The sequence below is a fragment of the Neopsephotus bourkii genome, unplaced genomic scaffold, assembly GCF_033783945.1.
Source record: "Neopsephotus bourkii isolate Nb327-2 ecotype Australia unplaced genomic scaffold, CSIRO-AGI_Nbou_v1 NB_1630, whole genome shotgun sequence".
In the NCBI taxonomy this organism is placed as follows: Eukaryota; Metazoa; Chordata; class Aves; order Psittaciformes; family Psittacidae; genus Neopsephotus; species Neopsephotus bourkii.
Genome location: NW_026902105.1, coordinates 4,820,080 through 4,840,258, shown reverse-complemented (window position 1 = coordinate 4,840,258; position 20,179 = coordinate 4,820,080). Strand labels below are relative to the sequence as shown.

Below are 20,179 nucleotides of genomic sequence, written 5' to 3'. Positions count from 1 at the left end.
TGGTATGGAGAAGTCTGGTCATGGCTTAGAGGGAATTTCTTGGCTGAATATAGAAATCTGTCCATACATAATCCAATTAGAAAAAGCCACCGTTTCTTTAATATTTTGTATGAAACCGAAACTTCTAAAGTAGCAACCTCAGTACACTTAAAGGTATCCAGCTTGGACCCCTGTATATACATCCACTTACACAGGCAAAGACCAATTTTTAGGCTTTATGTAGATTGTTGCTTCCATAACAAAGTTACTTTGAAAACACCATTCATGAGGTATCATTTATGTTGCCTAACATTTTAAATAGAGAAATATAACCACCATACAGATTAGCAGTGAACAGAAATAAGTTTATAGGACTATGTTATCCAGTTGAATGAAGAGTCAATGCCTTTTTCATCCTATGTCCTCCCAGCTAAATTCTGGTTTAATCTTCAGAATATCGAGTACCAATTGCTAAATAACAGTCTGGTGAATCCAATACTTTAACGAATAAAAGAACATAGTCCTGGAAATGGATTCCAGAGGTCATTTAGTCCCTCTCTAAGACAGACTCTACCTATTTATTTCTGTCTTTCTGTTCATCGTCAAGATTTCTAGTGATAGAAATATAATAATAATAATATAATTTGTTACTGAGTTTGGTTACACTTTATATAAGAAAACTTTGTTTGTTGGCTAAACTAATTCTCTGACAAATTACAAGATGTGTTCCATCTTGACCTATCCTCCCTCACTGGAAAGAATAGACCATTCCCTTTTTTTCAGCAGTGTTTTTTTATGAATTTGAGACTGCTGGCAATCTGTCTTTTGAATTCTGGATTAAACAACCCTAAATCTTTCCTCCTATATTTTGGATATTTTCCTCCTATTTTGGACTCTATCCAGTGGCTTCACATATAGCTAGAGGTGTCATCCAAAACTACACCTAGTCTTCTAGCTGAGAAGTTACCAATGAAAAGTCGAAGTATAACCATCTAACTTGTTAAAAGTACATTTCAACTTCTTGGAATGTTACATAAAATAAATTGTTATGTCTTTTGAACAGTGAAGACTGTTTCAATATTTTTGCATTAGAAAGTGTTCTTAATTGGCTGTAGTGCCAAATGCACTAAATTTTAGGGACAAACCCAGAGGGTTAGAAATAAATCTGGCTTTTCATAGGATCCATTTATCTCATACACCCAAACACATGTACCATTGAAGCATACTCTGGATCTTATTGAATGGTTTGTATTGATCTCACTGCATTTAGAGTGTATTGAGGAGAGAGAGCAGAGATGTGTGAAGAAAGGGTATGTCATCAAATGTGCAGGGTTTACATGCCTATTCTTTTGTTGTTCTTTTACTTTTATGCTTTTACTTCTCTTACTATGTATGCAACTAAGAATCTTTTATTAAACCTGTATGATCATTAACACATTCCCCGTGCATGTCAGATTTACAGTGCATTCATGAAATGATGAGCACTGGGCTACTAACGAAGAATTTTGCGTACATATATGCTTAATTACAATTAATACCACAAGCCAAAATGGAAATATGTTAGCTTTGCCATACAAAAGCCTTTTCTATGTTGCTTTTGCAAAGAAGATTTTAACATATAAAAATTATACTTGTGACTTCAGAAAACCATTACAAAAGCTGGCTATTTCTTGTAATATCACTACTAATTTGAACAATGCTCCTTCACTATGTAGGGTGAGGCTTTTTTGCAAGATGTCATGCAAATTATCTCAATATACATTTATATTTGGCCAAAGATATAGTACAGGCAGGTCTGTGGAGCTGAAATATGTGGTCATAGGTGGTTTAATCAGGCTGAAGCACTCAAACCCCATTTATTTAACCAAAAGAGCCACACAAAATGTAACAACTTCCCAGCAGTAATAGCAACATTAACTAAAGACCAAATAAGAGTCCATAAAGTATGAGCATGCCTTAACTGGCTCAGAAGAGCAGCTCTCTACAGTGAAGATTCAAGTTTATTTGTATAGATGAACTTTCAAAGAACTTATCAAGGTATTAGCTAAATTATTTTTTGTTTGGACATTGTACTTTATGACCTAAGGATGTTTATTGCAAACAGAGACAGTAATGCTGCTTGTACTGCACAAATTATTACAGGTGGACTGGGCTAACTTCAAAAAACTGAATCAACCCTCAGTTCAAATAAGAAATTAGTGATTTTGTGATCACAACATCTTGACAAAACTACCTGTTTTTCTGAATAAACATACTCAACCTTCTAATGAAAACCTTCTCTTTCCCACTTCATTAGTCACTTTAAAATCTTGCTTCCATTACTATTTCTCATAATGCCCACGCATCGTGAGTCATCTTGCCCAAATCAAATATCTCATGGAAAATATTGCCAAAGGTTATCATCTTCAAGGTTAAAATCTTACTGCCATTCAGAGAAGACTTGATATTTATTTGGGAAAGCCATTACCTTGTAGTGAAACATAAACAAGATTCTTCATGGGAGAAAAAATCTTACGAACTTCAGGGAATGAGTCAACATTTAGCTACTGGAAATCTTTCCTCATGGCTCTGGGTCTGTTTTATTTGGTGTTTTCTCCGATGGCACTGCTACAGGTATCTCTTTCAGAAACCTCTATTTTATGTTCCCCCATCTACAGCTATCAAGAAAGTAATTGTTTCCATTCCTCTTTCCCACTATGCACAAGGTGTCTGAAAAATTACTTCCTTTATATCCATTCAAAGATATAGATTTTGATGTTGAAGCATGCAGTAGGAAGTCTTCTGATAATCTGAGGCCCTATGGGGAATGAGGAACTTTAAGAGGACTGCAGGGGAGGATGGAGAGAAATAACTACATAGAAAGAGCAAAGAAACAAACAAAAAACTTACAAAAACTTACAAAAAGAAAGAGAGAAAGTAAACCCAACATTTAATGCAGTATTAGGAAATATCTTAAAAAAAAAAAAAATACAATCTTACTAGCGGGAATAATGCTCATTAAGTTACATTTTGAAAGAAAACTTTAATGAGAGATTTGAGCAAATGCTCACACAAGTTTTGTAAAATGTTGTGTTTCTTCAGCTGATTCCACTTTTAACAGAGATTTTGCAAGGCATAGCTGAAAATCTTCATCCTAAAAAGGCCATTTCTACATCCATAGCTTTTCCTTTAAGATGAAATGGTAACTAGCAAAGCTTGCCATATCTTCACATCCCAACACCATAAACAGAACCCATCTGCATCTGTGTTCCAGCTTTGAAATATGAGGATTAGATTTTCCCTGTTTAACTTTGTCTAAAGTTTCTATAAGATCATACTGTAGTTGCAGTAAAACATCAGCTGTAAGACTTCTTTGTTTATTGCCCCCTTAGGTAAAACGTTGTAATCAAAGAGAGGTCAATTGTATCAAAATAGAAGTTTGCCAGAATTTATCTGGCATAAATTCTTCCCTTAAGATTTTATTATGAAGTGTTACCTCTGAAAAAAAGCCCACTATGTATTATCCAAAATCTAAGAAATTACAAGACTAGAAACATAAATTACACGGATCTGAATACAAAGGACAGAGTAAGCACTGGATCTGAAGGCTAATCAGGGTCAGTATCAGATCAGTAGTAGTAAAGCATAGTTTAAAATTCTTTTATACAATGCATTCATTATAGGTAGATACAAGACTAACCACTGTATATGATGAAATTGGATGATTTGCAAGGGCAGTGCACATTATCCAAAAGGAACTTCTAATGATTGAATTACTTTTCCAGAAGTCAGAGTAGGAAACATGCTGAAAATTTAGAATCCTGTGTTTCAGTCCAGTGTGACACTTGCAGCATTCAGTAGCCACTCACTAGATGAGTTTGTTGCTACTTGTAGTGCTTGAAAAATGTTTGCAGGGGGTATTGGGAATATTACAGTGTTGTGATGTGCAGGCTGAAATAACTTTTGAAAATAAAGTGGCATTTAAAAACCAAAAGCAAAAGTCAACATTCAATCTTTATGTATTACTTGCCTTCATACACGGAGGTAAATATTCTGTACAACTATATTACATGGAAAGATACACAAGATCTGTGATAAGGATTTACAGACATAGGTCTTACTATAGAGAAAAAAAAAAAACAAAACTAAAAAGTAACCCACCAGCAAAATAAGAAAAAAGATCTCCCCAAACTCAGCAGAAATCTTTCTTGATAAATAGAGGTTAATATATTTTTTGACATTGAGAGTATTAGCTTTTTGCAGTATGCAGACTCATTCTGTCTTCCTTTGTCTGAGCTAAGCATCTTTCTGTTATATTACATAGATAACCTGTCAGCTGTTGGAGAGAAAATTCTATTCCCATCAAGATATACAGCAAGTCTCCTACTACTGTCTGTGGAGTTAGCATGTCACCTAGTTTATCTTTGTCAATTTGTGCTCTGCAATCTTGGTATTGCCAAGTTTCACATTATTTGGAGTTTTCCTTAAAACTCCCATGGCAGTCCAAAATTCACCTTAACAAGAAAAGATTTTGGGGATGTAAGCAAGAGAGTTGTCTGATTAATTTAATTTTAAATTTAAAGCAGCAATTAAAAAGAGATTTGAAGACTCACTCTCTTTTTCATCACTGACTCTATTTTCTCCATTGGTTAAGGACATATACGCTTGTTTTTCCTGTAGAAGTCTAAAGGTGAGATGACATTATTTGCATACAGTTTGCAACCAAAGGTACATTTCTAGTAAGTTTGGATTTTCTGCATTCAGTCATACAAATGGTAGCAAAACCTCTGTCCTTGTTAGTAATATTCACAACTACTTGTCAAATATGTCTGGTTTAATTTCAGTGCTGTGTTGACAGAGCACTCACAAAGGTGGAGGTATGGCTTTACGTGTATTTTCTCTGGCAGAAAACTCTGGTTGAAAAATTCCTGAACTGTTACATTTCTTTTTTATCCTAACTTCTCAATTTAATACTCCTTCAGTTGTGCCAACAGAACAGTTCACTGGGCCATTCTGTAAAAACCAGAATGCTGGTTTGCTCTCTGAAAGCAAAGTTCTGGTCTTTTTTCTAAATCTCTGCCACCTCACTTTTCAGAATAGTCTTACAATGCAGCTGGAGTAGTGAACTAGAATCACAGCCATCTGGGCAAGACGTATTTGCCCTGTCTTCCCAATGGAATAAAATATAAGGTACTGCACACAGAGTTCAAAGGGTTAATGAGTAGGAAGCTGCATCCTGCAGGGGCACAAAATGCAATTAGCAGCTTTCTTTGATATTAACCAGTAACATTTTTAGTATCTTTTTGTAGTAGGTGTTCTTCAAGTAATTCAGGTAACAATTCTGCTACCTGTAGACACATAAGTAAATAATGTCTGCAAGCCCCTTAAAAAAAATGAATAAAAATGAATAAGCATTTGTCAGTTTTCTAGGTGCCAGGTGAGAACTTGCTATGGGGCTTTGCAGAGAAGTGAACAAATCTCAAATGGACCCATGTGAGGACCTTCCTGACACTGCTGATGCAAAAGTGTCACATTTAAAGATCAAGATTAAGAGGCTCAAGATTTAATATAGATTTTCATATGTAAAATGATAAGATTGAGGAGTGAATGTCACTGTTCTGGCCCAAATGGTACTTGCAGTAAATATGTCTTGATTGAAATTGGCCATACTGTCACCTAGATGCATGCACACTCAGGTAGTCTTCTAAACCATCTGTCCATGCACACAGGCATTCTGACAAACTGCCACCACCTTACAGTATTATATTTGTCTTCTTCACTTAGTCCTTCCATTCATTTCCTGGGTCTTGTTTATAAATTTATCAGAAGTCTTAAAGAGTTTACCTGTTTCCTTGTACACCATTGTGAATACAGATTATCTATTGTTATAGTATTGTAATTATTATAAGAGGGCAGCACCACCACACTCATAACCCATGTTTGCTAAGCCCATCTGACCAGAAAGAATAAGAAAACTGAGCAATTGAACAATCACAATTAAAGCAATAGAAAAGACATGGTGAATAAAATTGAATCACGCATATACTCAAAATAACCAAGCAAGTGAAATTATGCAAAAATGCTTACAAATTATAGTCTTTCTCTGAGGTTGACATTTAGATGGATGAGCTGTAGTACTGTTTAATAATGAGAAACAGTTTATTTGTCTTTGTCGTTCTTGCTTTTGCTTCACATGCCGCATATAAAACAAGAATGAGTTAGGACTTAGATACTTTTCCAACTCTGTAAGTACAAGTTCATTCTCCAGCACCACTGATTATAGGATGGCACAGAAGTGCAAAAAAAAAAGGAAAACATTAATATATCTTCCCCACTACCACAGTAGGAGTAATAATGAGCCTGGGAACACTAGAATTTGATAATCAGCTAAACCTATTAAATAAAATAAAAATACTTACTGCACTTGTAGCTTAATTGTTTTTTTAATGTTTTCAGGGTGGTGGTTTGATGCCTGTGGTCCCTCCAATCTCAATGGAATGTTCTATACAGCTGGGCAAAACCATGGAAAGCTCAATGGCATCAAGTGGCACTACTTCAAAGGCCCCAGCTACTCCTTACGCTCCACCACCATGATGATTCGTCCCTTGGATTTTTAAAGACATTCAGTGGTGAATCCCAGAACAAACCAGGATGACACTGCCCTCGTTAGCACCACTATCATAGTTTGAACGTAAAAGGTGAAGGTCTTCTTGAAAGCAGCATGTAGGGATGATGACAAGTTGCTTCATTATTACCCCATAACCTGCAAAAACTCTCCAAGTCACCCCAGAAAATACTCCTCCATTTTGATGACTGAGGGAGGCTTGGTTTAGAAGAAGGTAGCTGCAATAATTTTCCAGAGAACACCTGGATCTCTTTATTCTGCCCAAACCTGGTGCTTGTCAGTGGATGTCTTTTTTTTTTCCTTTTTTTCTTAAAAAAAAAAGATACAAAAATGTACAAGATTATTCAGCAACAGCTTCAGAATTTGAAGAACTGAAATATATCAACTACAGTCTATTGAATAGAATGTTATTCAGCAGTGAAATGCCAAAATTTTACCCATGAAAATGGATTACAGAGACTCCTTTTTTAAGACTCATCTTAAGGCACTCAAGATGACCACTCCAAATATTGTTTTTCTTAAATGAACTGAATTTGGATAGTGGATGGATTTATGTTAATCCCAGAGTCAAATAATTTGTGTGAGTATTATTTTTCATTAAGTCCTTTAAGGACACGTTTCTCATAAATAAACTGAGTCAAACACATAAAGAATGATAAGGGTAATAAGCATAAATTTTTCAATTGCTCCGTAAAAGTAAATCAGATAATTGGCATAATCCCTGAGGTAGGATTTATAGTGTGATAACAAAAGTAGCTGTGTTTTGAGATTTTTCCTTTCTTTCGTTAGAGGCAGTCTGAATGTCATGTAGAAAAATTAATGGAAGGTTTAAAGAATGTGAAATATTATCCTAAAGAAAACACAGGATTTTTCATGGAATATTTCCATTAAAAGTAAACAGGAAGGCAAACTGTTAGGGTATATAAAAATTACATAAATGCATAGCTTAAGGCAATGGATTCATTTTACAGTATCCTTGCATGTGCGCAATTTATCATTATTTTTCTTTATTATTACATTTTTGTGAATATCAGAAGCATGCCAGTTCTACACAGTGCTTAGGCTACAACTATAAAAAAATACTCATCAGAGTAGTATAGAAAATAAAGAGTTGTGAACTTGTAAATATTATGTTTATATTTCCTGTAATGGTCATTTGATTTGTACAGGCAGCCCTGACCCCACTCTGAGGATGCAAAACCTCAAAAGGATATAAATATTATAAGAACTTTAGAAGACTGCTTAAATGTTGTTAGCATGTAATTTTGTTATATTAAAATGTTGGAGAAGTGGGGGGAAAGATGCACATTTCAACTCTTGGAGAAGATCAAGTTCCTAAAACAACAAGCAACAAAATAGTTGGGTGGCCCATGAGGGTACAGAGAAAACTCTTTCCATTTACAGCCCCTTGTGATTTAGTCATATGAGTAAAATCCATTTGGGAAAGTAGCTTGCAGTCATTCTATTTCTGCTATATATAAAATGAAAAAGTTTAACCTGCTTCCACAGAAATCAAAATTAATATTTTCATCAAGTAAATTATGATGAACATGACACACAAAATCTGCATGTGGTGACTTTTTGTTTGTCTGTTGCTTTGTTTCATTCATTAAACTGTTCCTGAGACCAGGCACAAAAAAGATCTGATTATTTTTTAAAGGATAGTGACAGAGTAACTGCCTTTATTTTTTTCTCTTCCCCTTCCCTTCTTTCTCCCTTCCCCCCCATTTACCCCTCCCCCTTATTTCCATGGAATAGGATTTTTTAAACATCCCTTTTTAAAGATCACAAGGCCCCACATGGTTCTCTTTGGTTTTAAACAGGAAGATCTTTTCTTTTTGTGTATTTGTATATATTTTATATATATTTGAAGTAATCTTGCCTAGGGTTAATTTGCTGTTTTCTGCTGAATAAGTTAACAAACTACTCCTTACTCAGCAGTTTTTTCAGAGCTGTTTTGTCTCCGTTTCCAGCAGTTTTTTTAATGGTCTTCATTTATGTTCAAACTATGTGGTCCGTCTTCCTCCATATTCTCAAAAGATATATTTTTGCAGGTCTTCAATTTAGTAATGCTATTTTTGCAGATCCTATTGCAAAAGGAAAACCACATTCAAAATAAAGGAGCATGATACTTACTGTTTATTTATCTGGGTTTGAAAAAAACTGTGGATTTGGTTTCCTATCCTTTATAATAAAACATTATTAAAAATTGCAGAGTCTGTGTTTTGCTTTGCTTTAAGTATACCTTTCTGTGACAGGCTAACAACATTTTTCAAGCCTTCACCATTCCTTGTATGAAATAGTAATAAACTCACACAAAGCCTAGAAAGGGAGTCTGGTTACAGATTGTCCAGAAATCTACATTACTAATCTTTCAAATCCATGTTTCAGTATTTTTATTCAATTTCCTTGATTAAAATTGTGGGCCCTATATTTCTAATTTTAAGTTCAAATCATACAACTCTGTCATTAAAATAAAAGTTTCTTGAATTCCACAAAGATAAAAATTGAAGTGTGACAGTTTTTTCTCTTGCCTTATGATGTGTTCTATCATCCATTCACTCATGTTGCATGGCAGTGACAAATCTCCATTGATCTCTTAGCCAGAAATGCCTCTTGCTCCATCTGTATACCTTTTAACACTACACGGATCAGTTTAAACATCTCTTTGTAGTCAGTTTATCCTCCTTTTCTCAGGAATTTTTGCTTAATTGGACTCATTCATTCAGACCAACCTATCTTTTTAAATCAACACTAAAGCTGTGAGGAGCTACATACGTAAAAACACGTTTTACCCTTTAAATTGAATATGCATGAACTGGATGAATTGAAGACTTACACTTAGCAAAAATGGTGTCTCTGAGTTTGAATTTTTGTTAAGATTTTGCTTGCCTTGAAAGAAACTAAAAATAGAGGCAGTTGTCAGTGGTAATGGTAACTTTACTATTTCTTCCTGGTTTATAAAAACAAAATTTTCGTAGGTCAATAGATGTGCTTTCCATAGCATATAGATACTTAATTTCTAATATCTTTAAAGGCTGGAGACGTAATTTAATGTGCACTCTTCTGAGTGCCCTAGAATCCAGCCCTGGCCTGTTAAATAGGCAAGTAATCTACATTTATAATCATCTGTACAACAGGTTCCCAAGACACAGTGCCTTAAAAACCTTTCCAGCTATAATAACAACTTACTTCCCTGCAGATCTGCAGCTCAAACCACAGCTCTGAACATGCCTCAAATAACCTCATTTGGGATTGGCACAGCACTCTGTTCTCCTTTGGGAAGAACAAAACTGAAACAGCAATCACAATAAGAGCTGAACTCTCCAGGTAGGATCAAGCTTAATTTACAACCAGAATGTGCTGCAGTTGTGCCAAGAGGCATTCCTACTTACAATCTTTTACATAAGCTGGACAGCTTGAGGAGAGAGGCAATAATGAATACAGCTGATGCTGCTGGTGTTGCCTAATTCTGACTTGTGGTATGCATACACACACACACACACACGTGTACACACACAAACATGCACACGCAAAATAAATCCTTATGTCTGCAGAAAGCTTGACACAGCCAATCAAAAAGACCTCTTTTAAATTTTATCTAGAGGAACTGTAATATCAGGGCAATAATAGAAAAAAATCCAGAAAGCAGGAAAAATTAAATAATTGAAAAGTGCAAACGCCAACAGGAAGACACTTTAATAGTGTCCCTGTGCACAGCTAGCAATGCTTGCCTTCTGCTGCCTGGATGTAGTCACAGGAAGGCAAGCAAAGACTTAACTGAAGGCCAAAGACTTCCAGAAGATTGTGTTCGCAACCACACCATCATCTACTGGGACAGCCAGTTCAGTCCCTGCCAAACCATGGAGAAGGAACCTTTCTTGACAGTCATTTGCCCTGCAAGGCCATGGAGGGCAAAACAGGCACATATGTCCCTTGTTTCTACTTAAACAGAAAACTGATGCATTGCCAGGTCAACCCTAGAAGCTCTAACAGAACCCAGTAACTCATAGGGATATGCTTCTGGGAGATGTGGGTGGGGAGAGTATGGGAGTGTGGGGGGGAAGTGAAAGAAACTCTAAAATAAGGAGCAGGAAAATTGGAGAATCCTGATGCACTGAGAGAGGTAAGAAAGAGTTGAGGAAAAGTGAGATAGTGGCTGTTATAGGATAAGACACCTAAGGAAGGAAAGGAATCAGATTAGGGAGCTGAAGGCAAAACTAGTGAAAGAAGAAAGTCACTGCTGAAAAGAGTATGGAGAAATGACAAAGGTGAAAGCACAGAAAAAAGGAAAATGAAGAAGAATTTGGCAGAGGAATCTATTAATATATTTATTAGAGGATAAGAAGTATCAATTAATTTTCCAAAGCCTGAAAGGAACAGTGTCAACATTTTACTTGTTGTTTTTATTTAATATTCATAATGCCATGGAGATACATTGACATCTGGTAAAATCCAAAACAATATTTAAAAAGCAGTCCCTTCTTAGCAGGATTTTTGGTATCATGCAGCCTGAGAAACAGTTGCTGCTTTTAGCATGAGACAAGAATCCACCAGTAGATAAATCAGCTTTGGATAATATTTACTCTTCCACTAAAAGATGTGGACCTCCATCCTTTTGCAGCCTGCTCATGCTTATATTTAGAATCATTACTTTAAAGGAAACTACAAATCTCAGACCTGATCTTGTTCACCTTCATTGTTGAACAATTGTTTTGTTTTCTTTTGAGTAATGGAGTAGAACTCCTGGGTATATGGATGTAAGTTTTACTCTTCCTTTGAAACAAACTTTTCTTTTCTCTTTTCTTTTTTCTTTCTTTTTTTTTTTTTTTAATTCAAAACTTCTGCTTGGAGTTCATCTTTCATCCACCAAAGCTGATTATTTGATCTTTCTTTGATAGCTTCCCTTAGCATTGTTTGTTCTGTAAATCCCCCAGACAAAATTCTCCTCCTGGAATCATGCAGAGGTTTTAGTCTACAGTCTTCTGCTCTGCCTTCACATGGAGTGTCACACTGCCAGGCACCAATACTGTCATTTCTAAGGGTTTTTTTTTTCAGTCCTTCCAGTAAATCTGGAATTCCTTGAAGCAGCAGCATTGCAGGTCCCAGATCCCACAAATACTGCCCCATCCCTTCATATTGAACAGCAGCTGCTGAAATCATTGTGGCAGAAAGCCACATCAGTCCAGGCAATGGAAGAGTCATCAAGCACCCCTGCTTCTCTCCTACCCATTTCTTGTGGAATAGCTCCTTGTCCCAAGAGTGGAGAGAAACGCAGCCCAGGAGCCACTGTAATGGCAGTTTCTCACAAGGTGATACCTCTGCACACCTCCAGGCTGTGCACACAGTCAAGCAGCCCCTGTGGAGTGAAAATGCTGGCTTTCAGACTGCCTACTCACAAGCCAAAGATGATACAAACACGTAGCCAAAGGCTTTTCCACCAATTAATTCTGTTTATTAGATTAAGAAACTAATGCTAGTTTTACCACAGGAGGAGACAGGCAGTTCCCTAAACACGTAGGTGGAGATGTGTCTAGTGTTGCTAACAGAGGACTGATACATGCAACATTTAGCATGTTACAAAAGCTTTTGTGTTTGTTTAGAGTTTCAAGGCTTTGGGAAAAGACAATAATAAATACATAGGAGTTTGTGTTGTAAAAATGGATTTTTAAGCACAAGCTGTTTTGAGTTCCCACAAGTGTAACATTAAGAGAAGGAAAAGTTTCCTCTGTGACTCTGGTTATCGGTTTGTTAACAGAGGTTTAGGCAAGAGGCAGCATCTCTGTCACTGCTTCTTTTCCATTGTGTGATGTGCAAACTCACAACACCAGCATCCGAATCTACTTTCCAGCCACTGTGAGCTGCCCCACAGACTAGATCAGAAGAACTCTGGGTCTGATATCATATAAAATAGATTAAATGATACTGCTGCAAGTCAGTGGATAATACAGGACATTTCTAATGTGACTATCCTGTTCAAGTTAACATTTTACACATTTAAGTACTTAGAGAAAAAAAGAAGCAAAAATATTTGTATTTTCAGTACAACCAGGTATAATGTAAATATCTAGAGCATATAGTTTAAATATCTATTGGATGTCTGGAGAAAACGGTAAAGAACTCATCCTACAACAAAGCAAGCCATCCTGCTATCTCAGCTCACTCGGAGAGGCAGTCCTCATTTCTGACATTTCTGCTGTCTGCTGCCACCTATGGTTCAAAAAGAAGGGTTTCCAAAGGTCAATTCATTGCCAAAATCAACTAAACATGCAATGAAGGATCTAAAAAAAGGAAACTGAAGGGACTAAGACAAATAGAATGTCCAGCACGAATGGTCAAAGTTAATTCTATATTTAGGTATGTGCTTTCAGTTTTAAATGTACTTAACTCAGTTTATCCCAGAAAGATTAAAATGTATTGGTTTTATAGCAAAATAGACCTTCCCTAAAGAAGATAATGATATTTATAGAGTAAAAAATGTTGCTCAAAAAAATATAGGTGATGGAGAAAGTGGAGTCTCACAAAACCCTTCTAAAAAGTCATGTCACGTTTATCTCAATTTTCACCAGATATATGTGTATGAAGGACAGATCAGGAGGCCTAAGAAAGAAGCAAAGAAAAGAAATCTGTAGAATTAAGACAGGAACTGAACTGTATTTTAAAAAAACACATTAAAATAGTTTTCAAGACAAATGCTGAGCAGTTGTAAATACAGGAGTTCTTCTTGTTCTTCCAAAATAAATTTAACCAATTTATGCATAATGCATTATCCTAGAAGTCTTTAATTGCTGTCTCACACACTAGTTTTATTGCACAGTCCAAGAGTCACATTTCAGCAAGGTTTTTGACTCATGAAGAACAATTTCTTGGGCAATGAAAATGTATCCTATGATTTTGTGGTTTTAACTCCCCAAATAACCATCTCATTTTGATGCCTTAATTTACTCTAGAATCATATTTAGCAATAGTAAAAATACAATATCTTTTCAAGAGTTCAAGAATTCCTTTTGTTCTCTTAAGTGCATTGGAGTGCTATTTGCTGTAAGATGGTTCAAATTAATATCTTCAGAGCAGCCCAACTGCTAATCCTGTTGCCATACATAAGCTATCTTGTTTCTCTGACCTTTCACTTTCCAGTGTTCAAGCTAGAGTCGCATTGAGGTTATGATTTGCAGGTCACAAGGTCACAGATAACCTTAGATATTAGTAGAACTCCATGTCATTTTCTTACAGAAACCAGAAGTGAATCAATATTTAGAAGGCTGGAGAAATCCAGTTGTTCATGCCCTTTTGTCCACTGTGAGTCTCAAAAACTGTGAGCTTAGCTGATCTGAACAAATAAAAATGAATGGGGATGAAACAAAACCAGAAGTCTGGTTATCTGCAGGCCACAAGCACAACAAGCAAACACAAATTTGCTCCTGGCTGCCTAGGAGGTGTTCCAGCTCCACATCAAGGTTTACACAGTGCCTGTGGTACAGCATGGAGGAGCTGGCGCTGTTACACAATCCATGAATATTTCAGTCCGAGCACCTCAGCTGTAAAGAAACACAGGCTTATGGCGCATGTACCATGAGAAAAGGCAGTGCTTTGCATGGAGTTTTAATGGCTGAAAGACCATTTTTCATGGAAGCTGTGCCCTGGACTACATTTTGAATCTCATCTGGTCTGCACGCAACTGGGGCCCTGTGGTGAAAATGAGACTAAAGTCTTTCCTCTTGGTTTTCATCTTCTTTGGGTCAGATGAAGCTCTTGCCCTGAAGAAGCTCAGGTACCACATCGCACGCTAACTTGGACAACCCTTCTCAGGATTGTTAACATGCATCTGAAGGGACCCAAATCAACATCATTATTTTGCATGTTTATGTCTAGTTAGATGTTTCCACTTATGAGTTAGACACTGAAATATTTTGAGGATGTGTTTCTGCAGTTTGTTGACTTAGAGAAGAAACCTTAGTGTTATCCTGGTGTGGAGAGCTCAGCTTTGCATTTAATGCCACAGATTTCTTAAATGGGATATTTTCCCATTGTCTATCCTTTCAAGAGCACATTCACAAACCAGTACTTTCAGAGCACGGTACACCTAGTGAATAGAAGAAAATGACTGTCCTAATGCACAGCAATTTTACTCATAGTAAAGGCAAATGAAGCTAGATAGTAAAGTCATTGTGAAGACTTTTGAAGTCTAACATTTGTGACTGCATGGACAGTCAGGTTGCTTCAATACCCCTGACCATACCTTTTATACAAGTTTTAACACTGTGTCTCTTGATGTCTTTAGTTCCTAGAAAGTTGGGACAGGTTCATTGTCTATCCAAATAGATCCTGAATTTGTGGTCTTTAATCTGGAACATAATGTAAATGAAAGCAAAATTAAACAAAACATTCTCTTTTCTTCACAAAAATAATTTAAAAAATGAAGTCAGAGAAGGCTAGTTGACATTATTCTTTCTGTATTCTCTTTGTCAGAAACAACACTCAGTGAGGCTTTCACACAAAATAAGAAGGTAGGGAAAACAAGGATTTCAGAGTCCATCAGGCTCCTTCATCACCGATAGGAACATGGGCAACCTCCATTTATGCATGCACTTGCTTAAATTTTCTGAAAGCATCTTCACATCACTGTATTAAGCTGTTACCAAGGAAGGAGGGTGAATAGCAATGTGCTCGGTATGTCAAAACTCTGAATGGATTATCAAATAGATCTGATTTGTAAGAGGAATTTTTAGTGTTCAGCAAGTGAATTATGAGTTTAGTGTCATGGAAGGGATAAACTTGGTATACCAGGTTGAAATAACAGGTTACTCTATGCATTCCAAAGTATTTATCTCCAGTTAGTTATCTGCATGTTGTTATCAGGAACAATGACTGCACAATAAACAACACTAATACCTAACCAGCAGGACCCTGCCAAAATGCAATGCCCTCTTACGTACTGTGAAATGAGCTTCACTGACAAGGGTAAGATTTCCCCTTCCCCCTTCCATAAAGGCCATGTTCCTGAGGGAATCTTTTCAGCTGTTGCTGTCTTTCCTTGTCTGTATTGATCAGCTTCAGACTGAAGCTACCTTAGGTTGTTTTCCTTTTTTTCTTTTTCTTTTTTGTTTCTAAAAGCACATGTGGAAATGCTTTAAAAACGTTAATATGGGCATGATCCTAAACAGCTCCATTCATACTGAAAATTTCAACAACCCTTGCAACTAATAATTTTGAATGTTTTCACTGTTCATTCATATGACACCTGTGAAGAGGAACCAGAAATTTAGCTACAGACATGCAAGATGGGCTTTAATTTTAAGAGACTGCAGCTGCACAACTGCCCTTTGGGACAAAGTTAAGTACCTGCTACTGGAAGACTTGTCAAAGACCAAGATGTCCTTCATAGGCGCCATGCTCATGAATCATGAGTCTAAAAGAAAACAGCATAAAGCTTCTTCTTTCCCTCTTCAGTTTGCTGTGAGTAGCCTGGGAGCTAGGAACATTCTATGTGCAGTGCCGAGAAGGTACAGGCTGACAAGGCAGATTGACAAGCTTCTGCTGGGGAAAAAGAAAAATGTTTTCTCTCTAAATGTCACATAACAGATTTCCAGTGGTTTGGAAAAACTTATGGGCATTCCAGCACCCAGGGGCACTGTGGCAGCTTGGTGAGGGCTGGGGAGGGCACTGTCATCTGTGGATCTGCTCAGTGTTCATGTTCAGCATCAAGAGCAATCTTCTGCTGTTGGACAGGGTTTGTTTTGATCAGGTTGGACTACTGTTGTAGTTTCAAGATCAGCTCTTCCATGGTGTGATGTCCTGCTCCCCAAAAGCATTGTTGGTGATAAGGGGTGTAAGAACTGTCTCTGCAGGACAGTCAGTGCCTGAGCTATTCTCAGTCATAACCTTGCTTATTCCAGATCAGATGCAACACACAACCTACCCAAAAAAACAACGGGCAACTTTTCAATAACGGTATAGATCTAAAGACTGTCATATTTCATAGGCTTTGGATCACCACACATTTATTTCCAGTCAAATCTGCTGCTGATTTGTACTCCTCTGACTTACTTCATTTTGTATACCCAGGTGATATACAAAAATGAAACCTTATCACTGTTGGCCAGTGTTTAATGTTGTGTAGAAGAAAAGAACAGCAGACTGAGGAAATATCAGGAGATTCCCACTGAGATTTTCTTAGTGATTTGAATAAAAAGAGTGAAAAAAGATGGGGAAAATGTAGTAGTTAAAAAGGAATAAAAACATTTCTAAGAGCACAAGCTTCTTAGATCATCTCAGGGCCTTCATCACAGGGAAGTACTTCTTATCTACCAGAAATGGTGGCAAAAGATGGAGCATAATTTCCATGTAGATGAAGCTAAAAAAACTGGCATGGCATTAGTGATGCTCAGGCAAAGAAAAGATTTGAAAAAAGACCCCAACAAACAATATGTTTTCTGACTTTCTAATTCAATGTCTCAATCTACATGAAGTGTGAAAAAGTGAAGGAAGGGTGGGGCATGATCAGACTTTGAAGTCCTGGGAGTTTTTCTGTGATCCGGTGCTCAATATGACCTGGACAGTCACTTCATTTGCTGAAAACGGAGTTGGTCAGTTTGTGTTTGCTGGTCCCTGTGCTCCCCCTAAAGCGCCTTCACAAACACGTGGACTTGAAAGGAGAAGCAGTAATTCAGGAAGTCTCCTAACACAGCAGGGTTACATCTGTAATATGGAAGGGTTAAGATTGACAACCAAAGTAGTTTAATTCTATTTTCAGAAATCAGTACCTTACTCAGGATTATCTTTAATGACAGACACCGAGGTGTCAAAGGACTGTGTCAGGTTTCAGACTTTTCCATAGTTTAAATTCCTGTGTTTAATCAAAGATTAACTGAATCATTGCTGGCAGTGAACAGTTACTTCAATAGAGTGTTGTTGTGGGTGGCCTGCAGTAAGTAATACCATATTCAGGCAGCGGTCTCCTACATGCAAACATATTTCCCATGCATGTCTCTGTGTACAGAAAAATATATGTGGCAGTATATGTAAACTATCTCTCAGGAGATGATGCAAAAATAATTCCAACTTCAGTATTTCTTAAACACTTCATCCCTTAGCTGAAAAACCTTTTTTTTTTTTTTTTCATGGCTCTTCAAAAGTTCTTTGTAAGTAAAATAAAATGGATAAAATGAAACAATAGCAATTAGCTTTCTTTAATTTCTGAGTGGTAGAATACTTTTTTGTTGTGTCAGATTGCATTTTCTTGTTCCCTATTTTCTGTGCAGCTTATAACTTAGAGAAAAAAAAACGGAAATCAAACTTTTGTGAACTGTGTGTTGGTTCAGCAATGCTTAACATAGTAGGGCATAAAACAGAAATAGATTCATAACCTGTAGTTGAAGCCTGTATGCTACTTTTTCTATCTCTAATAATTTGTTTCTATCATAAATAATTTCTGTGAATAGTATTGTTGCAGATTCAACAGGTAATTTTTATGTTCATATGTGTCTTTTTACCCAGTTTTGAAGAGTATTTCTTCCTATCCTTTCTACCTTTTTATAGTAGATTGTTTAGTTTCGTAGATATCAACACCCAGAATTTTAATAGTTCATGTGGATTAGCTTTCTTCAAATATTTGTTTTGAGGAAATTCATATTTTCTTGCTTCACAGGACTTGGCCAAATATTTACAAAATTTCTATAATGCAATGAAGTATATTACCATATAAAGGACTGATGCATCTGACTTTTATTCTAGATCTGGGTTTTAAAGTTTCGAAGGCTACAAAAGGTGAATGATGTTGTTAAATGAGGTGTTTTAAAAAAATTTGAACTAAAAATTCTTTCCACAACAACCGAACATCAAAATCATGCTCCTCTATTTCTACAAAACAAGAATTTTCACAGATTTGTCATGAAACAGAAATATTCAGAGCAGGGTTCTTTCTTTTTTGAAACATTTGTGGTTTCACTGAAAAGCTCAGAATGAAGTGATTGGTTTTCCAATGAAATGTCCACATATTTTGGTATTCTGTTTTTTTTATTGACTCCTTCCTTTCCACCCCCAAATTCTACTGAAGAAATCAACAATTAAATATAAATAGGAAAAAATAATTATTGGGTTTCTGAAAATAAAGAAAAATAAATAGATTTGCATTTCCTGCCACTTCCCTCTCTATTTTAGGTAACATAATGTCATGATCATTTAGCTGAAAGTGTATTTATATTTTAGTGTTTATATAATAAAAGCATAGCAAGTGATTCAGCTCTCCTAGAAACACAATTGCATTAAGGAAAAAATGATAAGCTGAGAAAAGAAAGTATTCCTTACTGTGATCAAGTGTCTTGCACAGAATTTCATGGGAAAATTGAGTATTTTTTTGTTATGTATCTTTTCAGGAAAACTCAAAACAACTCCACTGTTTTCCTCAAGTCCCTACAAAAATAACACATAACTTGAAAGCAATCAGAATTTATGCAAGCAATAAAAGTTCAGTCCACTTCCTACTATTCACCATGACACTCTCAAGAAGATGACATGGAAAACTATGAAAAGTAACAGGAATCCTCTTACATTTCCAGGCGGTGAAAGAAGTTTTTCTTGCTGTATACACCATTTGCTTTTGACCATGGCCCAATTCAAACACACTTGCAGTCAAGTAGCCCACAGGGAAATTAAATGTGTCACAATAAAGGAAAAGCACAAATTTTACTATAGCCTCCTGAACGTCTGCCACTTCATTCGATGAAAAAAAAAAAAAGGAGATCCATTCCACAAAACAAAGTTCTGGTGCTCTGTATTGTCTAGACAATACACTGAATTTCTCACCACTTTCAGTCAAACTTAAGGTCAGCCCCTGAATGGGTTAATAAAGCACTACGGAAGTCTGCTGGACACAGACAGTTATGTAAATGCACTGCATACTAAGCTAGCCTCTCCTGATGCTGGATACATGAGGGTGTTAAGAGAAGGGAGAACCTGCATCTGCTCTGTGTTTATGGACAGACATAAAATGATTATTACAAGAATTGTAGATAATACGATCCAATGTGGCTACAGACCTCTGGAGTATCCCAGGAATTTATTTTAGTTTTGAGAGGACTTTGATCTGTCAACATTGCCATTTTCTGTTCTAAATAACAGTTAAGCCATTAAAGCAGTATGACTGAAGCCAAGTTTTCTGTAGATTTCATCCCTGCAACAATAGATGTCAGATTGTAAGACAGCATAATTCACATAACAAAAGGAATCATCCAAATTTTGCTCATCAAACCCCCCTAATGCGAAATCTAGTCCAAAAATGACATCTGCAGTTTAAAGCAAACCAGTGTTACTTGAGTGATTAGGTATCATGTTTGACCATAAAGAATTCATGACTTTACTTTGTTCCAAAATCTATCTAAGCTGTGAATTTATATTAGTTATTTGTTCAATATTTTAGATTGCAGTGGAAGTAATGAAATGTGTCAATAATTTGCTACTCTAGACTCCTTGCCTCAGAAATCTGTTTTCAATTCCGTCTGGACTAACATCTACTTCTAACAAGATTAACAGTTTCAATAAATCCAAGGCCAAAAAAAAAAGTCTAGTGTTAAATCAAAAATCTTGGGAACATTTCAG

At 36.3% G+C, this 20,179-nt stretch overlaps 1 protein-coding gene across 1 annotated transcript in view; it reads left to right on the top strand.

Annotated features, from left to right (window-relative positions):
* ANGPT1 (angiopoietin 1) overlaps nucleotides 1-6,746 on the top strand; it is a 159,559-nt gene extending 152,813 nt beyond the window's left edge. Inside the window, exon 9 of the mRNA XM_061373389.1 lies at nucleotides 6,415-6,746. Coding sequence (XP_061229373.1) covers nucleotides 6,415-6,575 — 161 coding nt within the window. The 3' untranslated portion in view covers nucleotides 6,576-6,746. The remainder of the gene's footprint in view (nucleotides 1-6,414) is intronic.
* Nucleotides 6,747-20,179: the final 13,433 nt, after the last annotated feature.